General features: G+C 44.8%; 1 protein-coding gene across 6 annotated transcripts in view; it reads right to left on the bottom strand.

The window, feature by feature from the left end:
• Positions 1 to 17,132, bottom strand: part of GBF1 (golgi brefeldin A resistant guanine nucleotide exchange factor 1) — a 516,681-nt gene that overhangs the window by 331,413 nt on the left and 168,136 nt on the right. For all 6 annotated transcript variants that reach the window (XM_033940425.1, XM_033940426.1, XM_033940429.1 and 3 more), the window contains one exon: positions 16,998 to 17,129. In XM_033940425.1, the coding sequence (XP_033796316.1) occupies positions 16,998 to 17,129 (132 nt within the window). The remainder of the gene's footprint in view (positions 1 to 16,997; positions 17,130 to 17,132) is intronic.

Genomic DNA, 17,132 nt, shown 5'->3' with positions numbered 1-17,132 from the left:
TTTATGTGTATCATAAAGCAATGTTAGAGCATCAATCGCTCAGCTAGTTTACATGGCATTTCAATATTAATGACCTTATTTGCATGGCCAGATCAGAGAATGAGCGATCATGCAAACAACCATGTAGTGAGCTGTTTTCTGCATTGGTTCAGCAAATGCGATCATCGCTAAACCAGTCAAAACCAGTTTAGCGATGATTGTTAGACAATCGCTGACTTTAATGTATCAAGGCCTAAGTGTTTCCTGGTTGTAAAGATTAACAAGGCAGTTTATCCCATCATTATCTAGAACAGGGGAGACCAAAAGGTCGATCGCGAAGGCAATGCGAGTCGATTGAGGAGCCCATCCCGGGCTCCGTGATAGACTCGCGTTGCCTTCGCGTTCTACCTGCTTCCTGATGCCATAAAGAGGACGCAGAAGGACCAGGTCGAGCGGCCTTCCCCAATTCTGACATCAAAGAGGAAGTTCCGGGACAGCCAATCACTGCCTAGCTGGCCCGGAACTTCCTCTCCAACGTTAGAATTGACGTAGGGTGGGGAAGGCTGCTTGGCCCGGCGCTCCTGCGTCCTCTTTATGGTGTCAGGAAGCAGGGAGAGTAGAACTCGGTGGCGGTGGCTTGGGGGCCTGTTTCCCGATTGACTGCGGCGGTGGTTTAGGGGATGGCAGGGAGAAAGAAAGACAGGGAGACACAAAAAAGGGGGAGCAAGGAAACAGAAAGAAAGGGGGTATGGAGAGAAAGACAGGTAGAAAGGAAGAAAGGGGGCATGGAGAGAGAAAGACAGGCAGAAAGAAAGAAAGGGGGCATAGAGAGAGAAAGACAGGCAGAAAGAAAGGGGGCATTATGAGAGAGAAAGACAGGAAGAAAGAAAGAAAGGGGGCATTAAGAGAGAGAAAGACAGGAAGAAAGAAAGAAAGGGGGCATTAAGAGAGAGAAAGACAGGCAGAAAGAAAAGGCATGAAGAGAGAAAGACAGAAAGAAAGAGAAGGGGCAAGGAGAGAGAAAGACGGACAGAAAGAAAGAAGGGGGCAGGGAGAAAGAAAGAAAGGGGAGAGAGGAAGAAAAAGTTGGGAAGGGAATGAGGTCTGGAGGAGAGGAAGCATACAGGAGGCTGAAAGAAGGGAAGTAATATTGGATGCACAATCAGAAGAAGAAAGCACAACCATGACAACAAAGGTAGGAAAAATGATTTTATTTTTAATTTAGTGATCAAAATGTGTCCGTTTTGAGAATTTATATCTGCTGTCTATATTTTGCACTATGGCCCCCTTTTACTAAACCGCAATATCGGTTTTTAGCGCAGGGAGCCTATGAGCATCAAGAGTAGTGCAGCTCCCTGCGCTAAAAACCGCTATCGTGGTTTAGTAAAAAGGGAGGGGGCATATTTGTCTATTTTTGTATAGTTGTTACTAAAGTGACATTGCATAAAGTCATCTGCCTTGACCTCTTTGAAAAAAACTCAGAATATAAATAATTAACATTTTCTCTGCGTACAGTGTGCTTTGTGTTTTTTTAAATTTTATTGTTGGTAGATCATTTTGACTTGGTCATTTTAAAAGTAGCTATCAAGCCCAAAAAGCGTGGGCACCCCTGATCTAAAATATAAACCAAGGTCAATGCTTTTGATTTCCTCTAGATGGCAGTAAGTACAAGCACAACAACTATGATTTGCCCTAGATAAACTACAATTGGTTTTACTCTGCATTTAAAGCTCTAGAAATGAATTAACCTGTTTTTATCAAATATTCAACACTGAAACATTCAAAGATGTTGTAATAATTTTGTCCATGTTCAGCTTCCATTGGATTTCAACTATCAGAATTTGCACTCCTACTCTGGGAACAAATTACAGCCTCTGGATGCTCACAACTAGAGCAGAGATGGGAAACATTTTGGCCCAATGCACACATTGGAAGACAGGACTAAGTTTGGGATCAGTGAAAGAAGTCTGAGGAAATGGGGCAGTAGAGGCCCAAAGAGCCAGTAATTATATGCCAAAATCCTGTAATACTACCTCTAGATTCTTCTGTTGCTTTTCCATCATCACTGAGCATCCAAATGTCTATCTCTGGCCCTATGTTATAAAACTATGTGCATATATTGGCACATTCAAAGTGAGCACTTTTGGCCTTGAATAGTAACCATCATCCCATGTCACAGATGCCTTTGCTCCCTTGGAAGAATCTAGTTTGATCATGTTTTATGCATAATTTGATGAAATGCAAGGATAGAGAAATAAAGTTTTCAAGTTGTTTTATTCAAAAAGGCAACAGTTCTCATAAATTTCCATTCCTACCCTTAAAAAGATACAGAGAACATATATTGGACATAGGATGAGCTGGATATGGGGACTGAAGGTTTATGAAAGGTAATTGATTAGGCAGACAGATAAGTTGCTTAATTGTAATTTGGGTTCTCTGTAAACAGCAGGGGAATGCAATCACAATTAGCAAAGTTCTAGACTGATTACGTTGTGTTGGTGCTCTCCCCATGCTACAGTAAATTTTTTTACTTACTGGGCATGTGCAGGGACTCCCAACCTCTGAGGCTACTTTCCCTTCCCAGTTTTGTCTCTAGCTGATATAAGGTGTACGTATATATTTTATGTATTATATACGAGGTGCTACCCAAAAGTTCAGGGAATGTGAATAGTGCACACAAACTGGATATAGTATGCCCTTCTGCCTCTAGAGGTGTCTAGCAGTATGTTTTGTGAATCAGTGTGCCAACGGGTGTGCAGCTGAGAGGTTGAGTTGTTTTGTTCTGTGCGATTTTGTAAGGTTGTGTTTTAGTGACTCTGTGGATTTTGATATGACAGATTTTACTGAGCAAAGAATCTGCATCAAATTTTGTTTAAAACTTTTAAAAAACTGCTGCAGAAACATATCATATTCTCCAGGAAGCCTTTGGAGATATTGCCTTATGTCAAAGCAAAACCTCTCTTTAGTACAAACACTTCAAGGACAGACAAACATCTGTCCACAACGAGGACCGTTCTGGACAACCGTCAACAAACACAACACCGGAAACCATAGCAAAAGTTCAAGAGACTATCCTTGCAGATCGTAGGCAAACTATCCACGATGTTTGTGAGATAGTGGGACAGTTCAACAAATTTTGTTGGATGAATTGAACATGAGATGCATTTCTGCAAAATTTGTGCCAAGACTGCTAACCACCATGACAATGTGCCTGCTCACATATCACTCGTCGTTCAACAATTCCTGACTTCCAGAAACATTACAGTGATTATGCACCCTCCCTATTCATCTGACCTTGCTCCCTGTGATTTTTTCCTCTTCCCCAAAATGAAATTAAAACTGAAAGGGTGCCGTTTTAACACGATTGAAGAGATCCAGGCAGAATCGCAGGAGGTCATCAAGGCACTCACCCAAAATAATAATAACAACAACAACTTTATTTTTCTATACCGACAACACCCAAAAAGTTCTAGGCGGTTCACAGAATAAAGCGGACTGGACATTCCAGTGATGACACAAAGCACACAGAAAAGCAGTACAAAATTTCAATAGTGAAAAATGCAATAAGAAATTATGACATCATCATCAATCAAGTAACAAATTTTTTGAACAAATAGGTCTTAACCAATTTTCTAAAGGTGCAATAAGATGCAGATTGTTGGATCAGGTCATCTAACCATACTTGAACTTTACCTGCTTGATAAGCCAAAGATCGATCAAAATATTTTTTTAACCGCAATTTTTGGGAATAGGAAAAGTAAATAAACCAGTATGCCAAGTACGCCTAGTTGAACGGTACCATTCAAAATGAGAGAGGAGATATAGCAGAGCTAATAAAAATAACATCTTATAGCAAATACAAGCAAATTTGAAAAGTACTCTTGCTTCCATTGGCAACCAGTGCAACTGACATGGCTTCCATAGATGCATGGACTCATGGGAAAAACACTGAGATCGCTGTATACATTCTAAAGGGGACTACTTCTAAGGAGATGGTGGAAACTAGGAGTTTTGGTCAGCAATTTTTTTTTACAATTGAATTCCCCAAACTTTTGGGTAGCACCTCATATACACACACACAGACACAATATATTTGTTCATGGGGATGGGGGGAGCGTAATGTGGCTGCATTCCCCTGCTGTCTATGAAGCAACTCCACTTTCTCCAGAGACAAGCATGGAAGATGTGGGCATACTTGTTGGTGAGTCCAGAGCTATAATGTATATACGAATGGAGGACAGAATTTAAGGAGCAAATAAGTTGCAAAAGACAGATAGCCCAAAATTAATGTCTTGTGCAGTGTCCCTGGCTAAGTAGTAATGTCTAGTAAAGATGTGAACAGAGGACCAGGTTGCTGCTTTGCAAACGGCCTGTATCAGGATTAACTGGAGATTTGCCACTGAAGAAATAGCACACAAGCTGCGAGTGCCAATCCTGCCATGAAGTGCTTGACATGCTTTTTGTAGCAGAATTTGATGCCACGGGAAATCCACATAGAGATGGTCCATTTAGAAGCTGGTAGACCCGGATTGACCAAGTTGTATGTGATGAAAAGCTAATTAGTATGAGGAATGGCTGCAGTTTCTCAGAGGTAAAATAGTAGTGATCTTCTACAATCTAAAATATGTAGATATTGTTCTGCTGGTGATATATGCAGGGGAGGAAAGAAGGATAGCAGAACTATGTTCTGATTGAGATGGAAATCTGAAACCTCCTTCAGTAGAAATTTAGGGGGTGTGCACCAATGTTTCCTCTAAGGATTGTTGAGGTGTGTGCAAAAAAAAATATGCATGAGCGACAAGTTACATACTCCACAAATTTATGAGCAGGCACGGAGGACGCATTTTTAAACTAATGTAGTTTATCCTTGTACTCCTTATGTATTTTTAATCATCTATGGATATGTTTGTATGTTTATTGTTCAAATGGTTTTACTTATTTCCCCAAATTTATTTTTGTTATACGCATTGAAAATATTTGATATTGCGTTTAAATCAAAATCTCAATAAACTTGAAACGAGTGCCCATGAGATTGTGGGAGGGTTAAATACTCAAAACTTAGAAGAATAACAATTTACTTACAGTTTTTGCTTCGCCAGCTTTCTGGTATCTTTACATACAGTGGCGTACCTAGCATATGTTACACCCGGGGCCCATCGTTTTTTGGAACCCCACCCCCATTTGTACGAAAAACATGATTTTTAGTAACAAGCCACACGTCACACATGAGTACCTAGAAAAGGCAGCATCTTACATATTGCATTGAGCAGTACATCAATACACCCATTGTAAAACTAAACAAGCCAGACCAGCACAGACCTGCCTGCCCCCTTTCTTTCTCCCTACCCTCCACAAAGCTACTGCTGCCACCATCGGGGGAAACGCCCCAAAGCCACCGCCGCAACCATCTAGGGAAACAGGCCCCAAAGCCACCGCCGCGGCTTCCCCAAGCCCTCTCTGCTTCCCACCGGGCCGACCAGCAATCCCCCGACGTTAATTCTGCCGTCGGAGAGGAAGTTCCGCCCAGCCAGGCAGCGATTGGCTAGCCCGAACTTCCTCTCCGACTGCAGCCTTAGGGGGGGTGCACAACCGGGGCGGACCGCCCCCCCCCCCACCCTTGGTACGACACTGAAGACATAGCAGCGGCTCCTCTCACGAATCCCCACCTGCGTCGGAAGTCCGATGCAGTCGGGGATCTTGAGAGGTGCCGCCACTGCATCTTTCAACTTTAAAATACAGGCCGCCGCCACTTCCTCTCACCTCCACCCGCCCTCGAGGGAGCGACAGGAGAAAGCGTATGAGCGACGCCACTGAAAATAGTGAGCGATCGCTCATGCGCTCACCTTAGTGGGAACACTGGTGTGCACAACTGAACATGATTAGGAAAGACTTGAGTATCTAATATAATAAAACCCTAAGCGCGCATGCGCACTGTTACCTGCGTGGTTCCGTTTTCTGTGAGCTGTAGGGCCCCACCGGCAAGAGTGCGCATGCGCGCTTCTACTCCCTCCCTCACTGTAAGTTTGCCACCGTCGTTCGCCACCGTCGTCACTCCCTCCCCTCGTGCACCCTTTCCCGGCGCACACGAACCCTCATTGACCCTCCCACCGTGAAACGCACAAACTTCCCGGCTCCAGCAGCGGCTGCATCACACTAAAGACGCTGCTTCGCGGCCTTCCCATGCTCTGATTTCCTCTGCCGGTGTTTCTGATGATGTCATCAGAGATGCAGCAGAAAAAAATCATAGCATGGGAAGGCTGCGAAGCAGCGTCTTTAGTGTGATGCGGCCACTGCTGGAGCCGGGAGGTTTGACGGTCGTCTCGCAGTGCGAGGATCAGTGGGGTCGGCTGCATGGTGGCAATAGTGGCGGGGGGGAGAGAGGGTTCTAATGCACAGGGGATGGCTGGCAGGCAGGTTAGCTTCGGAGGGTGCGGAACGGACAAAGTATGGAAGGCAGTGAGGGGGAGCAGGGAAGAGGTGTTGCTGGACCGGGGGAGCAGGGAAGAGGAGCTTCTGGACTGGGGGAGCAAGGAAGAGGGACAGGGGAGCAGGGAAGAGGGGCAGGGGGAATACGGAAGAGGTGCTGCTGGTCAGGGGGAGCAGGGAAGAGGGACCAGGGAAGAGGTGCTGCTAGACCGTGGGAGCACGGAAGAGGGACAGGGGGAGCATGGAAAAAAAAAAAAAAAAAAAAAAAATTGGATTTTATATACCGCCTATCAAGGTTATCTAAGCGGTTTTTACAATCAGGTACTCAAGCATTTTCCCTCTCTGTCCCGGTGGGCTCACAATCTATCTAACGTACCTGGGGCTATGGAGGATTAAGTGACTTGCCCAGGGTCACAAGGAGCAGCGCGGGGTTTGAACCCACAACCCCAGGGTACTGAGGCTGTAGATCCAACCACTGCGCCACACACTCCTACTGCACAGAGAAGTGGGTTGGGGGAGAGAAATGCTGCTACTGCTGCACAGGAAAATGGAGGGGGAGGATATGCTTCTGCTGCTACTGCACATGGAAGTGGAGTGGGGAGGGAAATGCTGCTGGTGAGAAAAGGGGGCTGGGGCTGAAAAGGAAAAGATGGTAGAGGGGGCTGGGGAGGTTAAAAATGGGTTTGGAGCTGGGGCTGAAAATAGGGGACATGTGAGGGAAGGAGGGTTTACTAGCACCCTTTAATGTAACGGGCTTAAACACTAGTATGGGTAATAAAATACTAGTGCTTGGAATTCACTGACTCAGCGTGCAGACTTGGTGGCTGTGAGAAATGCTGTTTTCCATGAGAGGAATGTAAGAGAGACATTTCCTAGACTATTTTGTTCATTAGTTGGTCCAAAACAGCATTGTGGAGGAGGATCATGAAGCGGAGGACAGAGTTTGGTAAGATCTATGTGAAAGTGCAGGACTAGAGGTTCTGAGAGACTGGTTTCCCCATCTACTGGAATATGATAGGTGGAGATAGAGGATAACTGAATCCACACTGAATTTGTCTTGAGACCCTAATCCGATAAGTGGAGGAGGTAAGTCAGTATGTGCACAATCAGACATGTGAAGGGGTCTTAGTGTCGGGAAGAGGCCCACTGAGAAAAACGTGTCTTCTTAGATTGGTATGATTTTCATGGAGGGTCATCTGGCTTCCAGGAGTACATCTTTTATTGATTGGGAGGCTGGGACTGTAGCCAGGATTCTCCTTTCAATTTCCACATCATTAGGTTGAGGCTTACTAGGTTTGGTTGAAGTATTTGACTGTTCCACTGCGTAAAGAGGCAGGGATGGGCTTTGAGAGGAATTGGTGGAGCTTCAAGAAGGTCCAGAAGAAGAGGGAGTCATACATATTTTCTGGGCCATCGAGGAGCAATCAGGATGAGAGGGGCAGTCCTTGGTAACCTTCTGAAGGATCCTGGAAAAGAGTGGAATGGCAGAAAAGCATATAGTAGATTCCCCGTCCAAGGGATGGTGAATGCATCTCATGTGATGGCTTGTTATGCTGGTCGGAAGCAACAAAATTGTGGGCATTTTGCGCTTTCTTGTGAGACAAAGAAGTCTATGACTCGGGTTCTCCATCGTTGGAAGTGTCTTTGGAGAACTATATTGCCTAGTGACCATGTGTGAGGTTTGTGTTTGAAACTGAGTGAATTTGCTAATACAATTGCTTGTCCTGGAATGTAAACTGCCTGGAGGTCCATGTGGAGGGACAAAGCAAAGTACTAGAGGCAGTATGTCTCTCTACAGAGAAGTAGGGACCCTGAACCTCTCTGCTTGTTTAAGTAGAATAGAACATTGCTAGTTGGTTGTCTGTTTGTATGAGGATTCATTTGCAACATAGCTATAGATGGAAGGCTTGCAAGGAATAGAAGACTGCTCATAGCTCTAGGTGACTGATGTGTAGATGTAGTTCTGCTGGGCTCCAATGACCTTGGGTTTGGAGGGGAACAAAATGTGATCCCCAGCCTGTGTTGGAGGCGTCTGTCATGATGGCGAGTTGAGGCAGAGGAGGTTGGAACAGCCAACCCTCTTTTAGAGAAGTAGAGTGGATCCACTATTGAAGAAACTGTTTGAATGAGTTCAGTAGTGGAACCTGACTTGCACGTGATTAGGTCTGCTGATTCCTGTGTAATTTGAAGTGCCATTGTAAAGGCCTCATATGAAGTCTTGCATGTGGTACAAGAGAGGCAGACACTGCCATGTGTCCTAATAGGCAGAAGATGTGGTAGGTGAGTGAATTTTTTTAGTTGGATGCAGAGCTTTGACAGTGCAATATCTCACCTTGGAAAGGCAGGCCTGAGCTATGATGGTGTCTATGTTTGCTCCTATGAATGTGAAAGAGTGAGCTAGAAATTACTTTTCATAGCTGATGATAAAACCACAGAGACTGAAGGGTGTTCAGGGTGTCCTCAATATTGAGAAGTAAGCGTTCTCTTAGTGTGCCACCAAAATGCAGTTATCTAGGTAGGGAAACACAAAGTGGTGTTTCTTGCACAGGTGCGCTGCTACCACTGCTAAGCTCTCTGTGAAGACTCATGGTGCTGAAGCAAGGCTAAAGGGTAGTACCTTTACTGAAAATAGTGGTTGAGGAATTTGAAACAAAGGTATTTCCAGTAGGCAGAATGGATGAGGATGTGGGTATAGGCATCCTTGAGATCTAGAGCAGTCAGCAAGTCATTTGGTCACAGAAGGGGGAGAATAGTAGAAAGTGAGATCATTTTTAATTTTTCCTTCTTTAGGTTGGCATTGAGTAAACACAGATCTAGAATATGGCCTAGGCCCTGAGTCTTCTTGGAGGATTAGAAAAAAATTCAAGTAGAAGCCTGCATTCTCCTGGTGTGTTGCTATCTTTTCCACAGCATTGTTCTGAAGCAGGAGGGTTAGTTCTGCTGCTAGAAGCAGTACATGATGATAAGGAGTGTATGATGGTTGAGGCATGTGGAATATCTGGCTTCTTGAAATTAAAACTGAGGTGACAATCATGAAATATGATGTACAGGACCCATTTCTCCGTTGCAATAGTCTGCCATGCTAGAAATAAATGACTTAGCCAGCCCCTAACCATTCCAATGGAAGCTTATTGGAGCCGATTATTGGAGGGCTGTTTCCTATCCCTGGGGCACTGCTTCTGAGAGTAGGATGATTGTTGCGCTTGTTGAAGATTGTGTCTAGCGTAAAGAATAAAACATCATTTAGGATAATACTGTTGAAAAAACTGCTGATGAAAGAATTTGAGAAAATTATTAGAGGTAGATCTGTGATATTATGGGTTTTGATCAGCATGGTGAGCTAAGAGTTTACACACAGCCATGGAATCTTCCTTAATTTGGGAAACTGTATCTAACCTTTTTTCCAAATAGGCTATCTCTTCAGCAGGGAGTGTCTGCCAGTCGGTCATGAAGGTCATCTCTGAGATCAGAGAACTTAAGCCATGCTGTGCGACAAGTTGTGATGGTAACTACTGCTGTATAGGAAATGATATCAAAGGCATCGTAGTTAGTCTTAATAGGGTGATTTGTAGATTCTTGAAGAGCAAGCTGAAGATTTGTCATTGCCTATGGAGATGCAGCGTCTAGTGGATCTGAAGTTGATGGGCTATGATTCTGGATGAGAGCATGGCCCCTTGGTATACTTTGCAGCCTACAGAATCTAAAAGGCAGCAGTCCTTACCCGGCAGCACATTAAACTGAGTCTTAGTTGACTTTTGTCTTTTTATAGCTGACTCTGAGACCATTGAGTGATGAGGAGCTGTTGCAAATCGTGACCAGTTGCCTTCTGAACCTTGTATTTGAGGTCCAGATGTTTAGAAGTGGTGGAAATTGATTGAGGTTTCTGCCAATTTGATAGGTGAAGGTCTTGAAGGATCTGATGCACGGTAGTGCAATGATATGCTGTGCAGGTGCTTGACAAAACTGAAGGATAGTTTGGATGTCCTGTGTGTTTGCTGGTGGAGAAGCTTGTTTAAGACTGAGGAAAGTAGAGACTTTATGAAAAAACTTGGGGTATGAGTAACCCTCTGTGTGGATGGTTGAGCAGGCTCTGTTAGATCTTGTTCTGGTATGACATCATTGTCAGCTTCAGACCATGGGTCTTGTTTAACTGAAGCATGGGCGGAAAGGAACAGACAGAGAGAGGGACCCCATTCTGGTTCTGGAAGAGGGTCCATAGGCAAGAGAGGTTGGGAACCTGATGGAGAAGGTTGGGATGAGTCCTCAGCCCAAAAAGGTACTGGGAGGATCTGTGAGAGGGAGCTAGGTAGGTATTGGTAGTTCTTGGAGAAGAGCAGCGCTCTCTTGCATGAAACCGAAAAATGCTGAGGATTGCATCTGACAAGTAGTCTGCTGATGAGGAGACTGCTGGGTGAGTAGAAGCATAGGTACATGTGGAAAAGGTTGCTTATATGGCGCAGGGGGAAGGGCATGTGGAGAGAGGCCCCTCCAATGCCAGACACTTAGCCTGGGGCTGAGAGGAAGCTTTAGTGCCAGGAGGAGCAGGGATGGCCTTGCTCTACTGATTTTCCCCTGTCTGAGCATGTTGGGGGGTGGTAAATTACCCCTCCCCCCACAACATTGCAAAAACCAGGCTCTGGGGATGCGAGCCATTGACATGGCTATCAAACTTGGCATGATCATGCTGTTGATAAGAATAAACCACAATAAAACCGGAGCTATTTTCTTGTTTTTTTTAGCGGATTGGACTCCCACAGGATCTTAATGCCTATCTGTCATTTCATGGTTGCCTGAGAACTTTATGTATTGTTTCTGCTCTTTTCCTTCTCTTCTTTTCTTTCTTTCTTTTTTTTTTTTTTAAAGGTCCCAGGTGCTTTTGAGATAGGAGGTGGATCTTCTTTCCTCCTTTATTTTACAGAAGCTAATAGAAATAAACATTAGGTTCTTACCTCAAATATCATCTTTCTTGTAGATGTCTACTAGTCCTAAATGTGGTTATGCATCTGAACCTGCAATTTTGCAGTTATTGCAAAATTTTGCAATTATTGCAGCTAAGTTCTCTTGGGTTTGCCCTTTACTGTACTTAATTCATTGCTCGGAGTAAATGTCTCTGTGGCAACCTCCTAGAGCTGCCTCATCTGGACAGAGCACACTGATTACAGCAAAAGGAAAAACTGCTTCAAACCAAAACTGGTTCAAACTCATTCCTTTCAAAATAAGCCTTTCCCAAAACATTTTAGTTTCAGAGTTCATGGAAAAATATAACTTTTCAGCATTCAGGTAAGCAAGAGAGCATTTAGTTATTCCAGAGAAAATGGACACAATTCTTTATGCAGCACCATAAGACAGAGTAATACACAAACTCACACTGGTTCAGTTGATCTGCATAGCCTCAGGGTATTCACAAATTTCAGGCATACATTCTGAAATTTCCATGGCCTCTGGAAGTGAAGGCAAACCTGCAGCTGGGTCAGGTGAAGCTTCATCCATAAGAACATAAGAATTGCCATCTCTGGATCAGACCTTCGGTCCATCAAGTCTGGCGATCCGCACACGCGGAGGCCCAGCCAGATGTACACCTGGCGTAATTTTAGTCACCCATATCCCTCTATGCCTCTCGTAAGGAGATGTGCATCTAGTTTGCTTTTAAATCCTAGAACGGTGGATTCCGCAATAACCTCCTCTGGGAGAGCATTCCAGGTGTCCACCTCCTGCATTACCCAGTCTGAGTTGTCAGCATTAGAGGCAAGCTCCAGCTGCTTTCCAGTCTCTGCATTCCCCAGTTCCTCTCTAGTGCTCTGCTGGTGTTCCCTCTCCAGCTCCCCTGATCATGAAACCTGAACCTGCCTTTAAGGAACTCTAAGCCACGCCCCCTAATCCAGGATGGGAAAAAGTATAGGACTCATCATACTGCTGAGCCAGCTTCATTCTCCTGCTTCTATCAGCTCTCTGCCTTAAAGGGATAGGCACCCAAACATGCACTAGTGCAAATCCTGACTTTTCTTTGGGACAAATCATGAGCTGGTAATGGGTTTGTCACAAGATGCTGTCATACCATCAGAGTCAGACTCAGTTGCAGGTCTGATATCTGCTTCTGCATCCTCTGACTTTGTGGCTCTGGAAGAAAAACCTGGCCTACAGCCATGTCAAAAAGAACTCCCAGGTACTCCAAGAGCTGGGTCAGCTCTAAGTGACTCTTCTTGAAGTTGACAATCTATTCCAAGTCCTACAGGATTTGTACTACTCTCGAGACTGCCAGTTTGCCCTCTATCTTGGAGGGGGCCCTGATTAGACAATCGTCCAAATATGGGTGCACTTGATCCCTGCCTTGCGCATGTGTGCTGCTACCACCACCATCACCTTGGTAAAGATGTGAGGCACCATGGCAAGGCCAAAGGGGAAAGTAGAGAACTGGAAATGCTGCTCCAGTACATGGAACAAGTACCTCCTGTAAGAAGGAATGTGGAAATAGACCTCTATCAAATTGAGGGAGGCAAGAAATTCCCCAGGCACCACCACCACCAATGACTGAATAAATGGTCTCCAAGTGAAAGCGCGGTACTTTCAGCATAGCACTGACTGACTTCAGGACCAGAATTGGCCTCCAGTCATTTGAGCCTTTCTTTGGCACTATGAAGTATATGGGTCTTTGTCCAGAACTGGCTCTATGGCGTGAAGATCCAGGAGCCTTTGCACCGTTGCCTGGACTGAGGACTCTCTCTAGCCAGGAAATCTACAAAGAGGTTCGTAAGGAGGGCACAAAATATGATCTTGTAACCTTCTTGAATAACCTCCAGAACCCAGCAATCTACACCTATCTATGCCCAGACTGTTCAGTAAGCAGAGAGCCTGCCTCCTATCTTGGAGGGGGGGGGAAGGGGTGCAGCCGCTGAACCTACTGCATTTTCTTAGAGGCTAGAGAGGGATGAGAACCAGAGGCTTGCTGCCTTCTGCCCCCACTGAACCTCTGTGGCGACCCCTGAAAGGACCTCTGCGTCATTTGGCCTCTTGCGTAATAATGGAATCTTTGAGAGCCTCAAAAATGTCCATGCCCTGAACTTAGGGCGATGGTCCATAATACTAGCCAATCAGGTCATCCAGACCCTTTCCAAATAGCATCTGCCCTTTGACAAGCAGACTGCTGAGGGTGGCCGTAGAAGCCAAGTCTCCTGCCCATTGACTGATCCAGAGCATCTGTTAGACAGAGATAGCATAGGTTGACACCTTGTTCATGACTCTTATGTCATAGAGAGCATCTGCTACGTAATTCACCCCAGAAAGGATCATCTGAGAGTCCTCGTCTTCCTCTGAGGCCAGGGCCCGAGATAGCCAAGTATGGCAAGCACTTGCCAAAAAGGAAAATGCAGCTGCCGCTTTAATTCCTAAGGCTAAAGTTTCAATTGCCTCTTGAGAACCATGTCTACCTGCAATCCTGAGTATTCTTCAACATCACACCTGCTTCACTGGGCAAAGAATTATACTTGGTGGTGTGTGCTACCAGCGACTCCACCTTCGGCTGAACAAATAGCCATTAAAAATCCAGAACCATGGGGTAAAGCTTGACCTTAGTGTTAGCCACTCACAGGGACCCCTCTGGAGACTGCCAGTGGTCAGTGACTAGCTTCGTTATGTCAGGATACAAGGGAAAGAATGTGGTTGTAGTCACTGAGCTGCTCATACTTAAGCACTGTGACATGGAGGCTGGAGGAAATTCCAGTTGTAATTCACACAGCCAATTAGCTATTATGTCCGGGAGCGCTGATGCCTTGAACAGCTGTCGCACCATGGATCTTCCTCCTCGTCCAGGGCCACCACTGATTCTTATCCGCTGGTTTCTTTAAAAAAAAAATCAAACAACATACTCTGCCAGGGAAACTGCAAATAAGGGCATGGAATCGGACCTTCCATTCTCCCAGTCAGTGTCAGACTGGATATTTTGGTCCAGCTCTGGGTCCTCATCTGTATATGGTTCAGGCTGAGGACTAATTCCCAGTGTTGCCACCACTGTCATGCCTCCAGCAAACACGAGAGGACCCCAGCAGTTTAAATAAGAATTCCACATCAGGCTCACAAAATCCGGGATAATGTTTTGCACAGGAGGTCTTGATGACCCCAGCAGGGACTCCCTGCGCTTTGCCAAATCTCCTTTGGAGGAATCTGGAAAGGGCCTCATCCCCTGGAATCGAGCTTCCTAAAGATCTCCAGCTCTGGAGGACACAGAGAAGGCTGAGCACAAGGCTCCCGTCCCTTCCCTGCAGCATACGGATGCTCCTCAGTTGATCATTCAGCACAAACCTCGCATGATACAGGGATAGAAAGACATGAGGGGTCCATCCCTATCAATTGTAAGCAAAATTAAGGGGTTCTGAGGCAGATGTAAGGCTTTAGAAAAAAAAAGATAAGAGTCCAAAATTGGCCTAGGGGGCTCCCTTGAAGTTCAAAACCTATAGGAAACGGGGTTTTGGAGGAGAAGGATCCTTACTGTGGCTCCAGAAACCCTCAAATTTGATTTTTCCAAACCCACCTCCCATCCCGTCCCCACCCCCCAATTTTCCCCATATGCTATAATGGTCTTACTCACTGTGTCATGTGATGCCTGACTGCCTCAGCTCAGCGGTGCAGCTGGAACAAGTGGAGAAAAACTCTGCCTCACAACTTTGCTCTATAACTTGGTCTTCGGGCTGCCTGTCAGACTGATGTCGGTCTGAGCCTCAACCCCTCGGAAACTCTCTCGCTGCAACGGAGTGAGGACCACGCAACTGGCCAGCTATTAATCCTGGCCAAGTTGAGAAGGAGCCAAGCAGCATGTGCTTAAGCTCCTGATAGATCAGGGATGTGAGCAGCTACTCAGGGGATGGCCCCCGAGCTCCCAAAATATTACAGCAGGCTGGCTAGACAGGTGTCCCTGAGGGCTGAACTTGCTAATAGCAGACTTCCACCACATGGGTCTGCATCTTTTCCCAGGCAGAGATCCTAACAAGAGAAAACCCCTGGACACCAAGCATCAAACTTTTTTTTTTTATATAAAAAGGAAAATAATAAAACTACAGAGCAGATCAGAAACACATCTGAGCAACTTGCAGAAGAAAAACTCAGGCGGAGTTGAAAGATGAGTGATATTCTGCAAGCAACTTGTGGGTTCAGATGCATAACCCTAGCATTCAGGACTGCTAGACACACTGCACTAAAATTGCCTTTGGAATAATATACTGTGCATATATATTTTTTCCTCATTCTTTTTTGTTAGAGAGTGAGAGAAGCTGCAACTTGTCAGGAACAGCTAAGAAAAAAACTGTCAAGAAGGCGGAAGTCCCTGCACATGCCCAGTAAGCCAAAAGTTTACAGTAGCTATGGGAGAGCACCAGCACACAGGATCAGTCAAGTATGCCTGCATCACCCCTGCTTGTCTCCAGGGAAATAAGAGTTCAGTTTCATTTCATAGTGATTCAAACCATTTGTGAGACAGAAATTAACAAAACATACCTACCTCTTACTAGAGAAGTTGAAGACTCTGACTTTACTGACAACTTTAAAACTTATACTAACGGCCTCTTTTACAAAGCCGTGTTAGCAGCTGCCGCCCCGAAGTCCTTTAAATCTCTATGGGCTTCGAGGCTGTTAGCTCAGCGCAGCCGCTAGCGCGGCTTGTAAAAGAGGCCATAAATTTTCTAAGTGCTGCATATTTTTTTAAAGCCTTCCTAACTTTGTTTTCAGATTAGACAAAATGTGTGGCAGAGTAAAAGTAATGGTTAGACAGCTCGTTGAGAACTTGCAAAGCCAGGGTTCAAATTATACCAATCCTCCTTATTACCTTGCATGGTGCAAATCACTTAACCCTCCACTACCTCAGATACAAACTTAGATTGTAAGCCTTCCGGGAACAAGGAAATACTTATTGTACCTGAATGTAATTTGCTTTGAACAACAATTGAAAAGGTATGAGTTAAAGCCAAGTGTCTATTATAAGAATGTTCAAATACATTTTTAAAAGCTGGCATGTTTACTTAGTAAAGGATCTATTTATCATTAGCCACTTCCTCCAATATTCTACAATTTTAGCGCCTAAATGAAAGCATCATTTGAAGGCTAGAATCATAAACACTAGCATTTGCATTCATTAATTGCACACTGAGATATATAAATGCTGGTTGGGCCTTAAGTGCCATTTTATATTTGATGTGTGCAACTTATTTATTTATTTGATTTTCTATACCATTTTCCCAGGTGAGTTCAGAACAGTTTACATGGTACTCAAGCATTTTCCCCCTAGCTTAGTGCACAAATGTAAGAGGCGTACACGTGGGCAAAGCATAAGCTGTGCATAGGTGAGGATCCCACTTACATGAGTAACTTACAGAGTATTGTAAGTTCCATACTAAAGTGAGTATTTAGGCACACACATCTATGCCCACCACTGATACAGCGCAAGTGGTATGTATAAAAGTAGGTGCGTAGATGACGATTTACACTAGTATTCTATAATGGAATCTGGGTAACTAGAAGCAGTTATAGAGTTTGTGATCAGTGTGCTTCAACTAGGCACCTAACACTAAACTATTAAGGAAAATCCAAACCCCAGTAAGTGGCCATACCTATCATTGCATAGGAGAGGAACTTATTCACAGATGTCAGTGCCAGCCCAGTGATGGGACCTGTAGTGTCTTCAGAACGAATAACCTCCAAGAAGGGACGCAGGAAAATATTGGGTTCAATTTCAGAAAGTTCTG

Source organism: Geotrypetes seraphini, chromosome 4, assembly GCF_902459505.1.
Source record: "Geotrypetes seraphini chromosome 4, aGeoSer1.1, whole genome shotgun sequence".
Taxonomy (NCBI): domain Eukaryota; kingdom Metazoa; phylum Chordata; class Amphibia; order Gymnophiona; family Dermophiidae; genus Geotrypetes; species Geotrypetes seraphini.
This window is presented reverse-complemented; position numbering and strand designations above follow the sequence as displayed.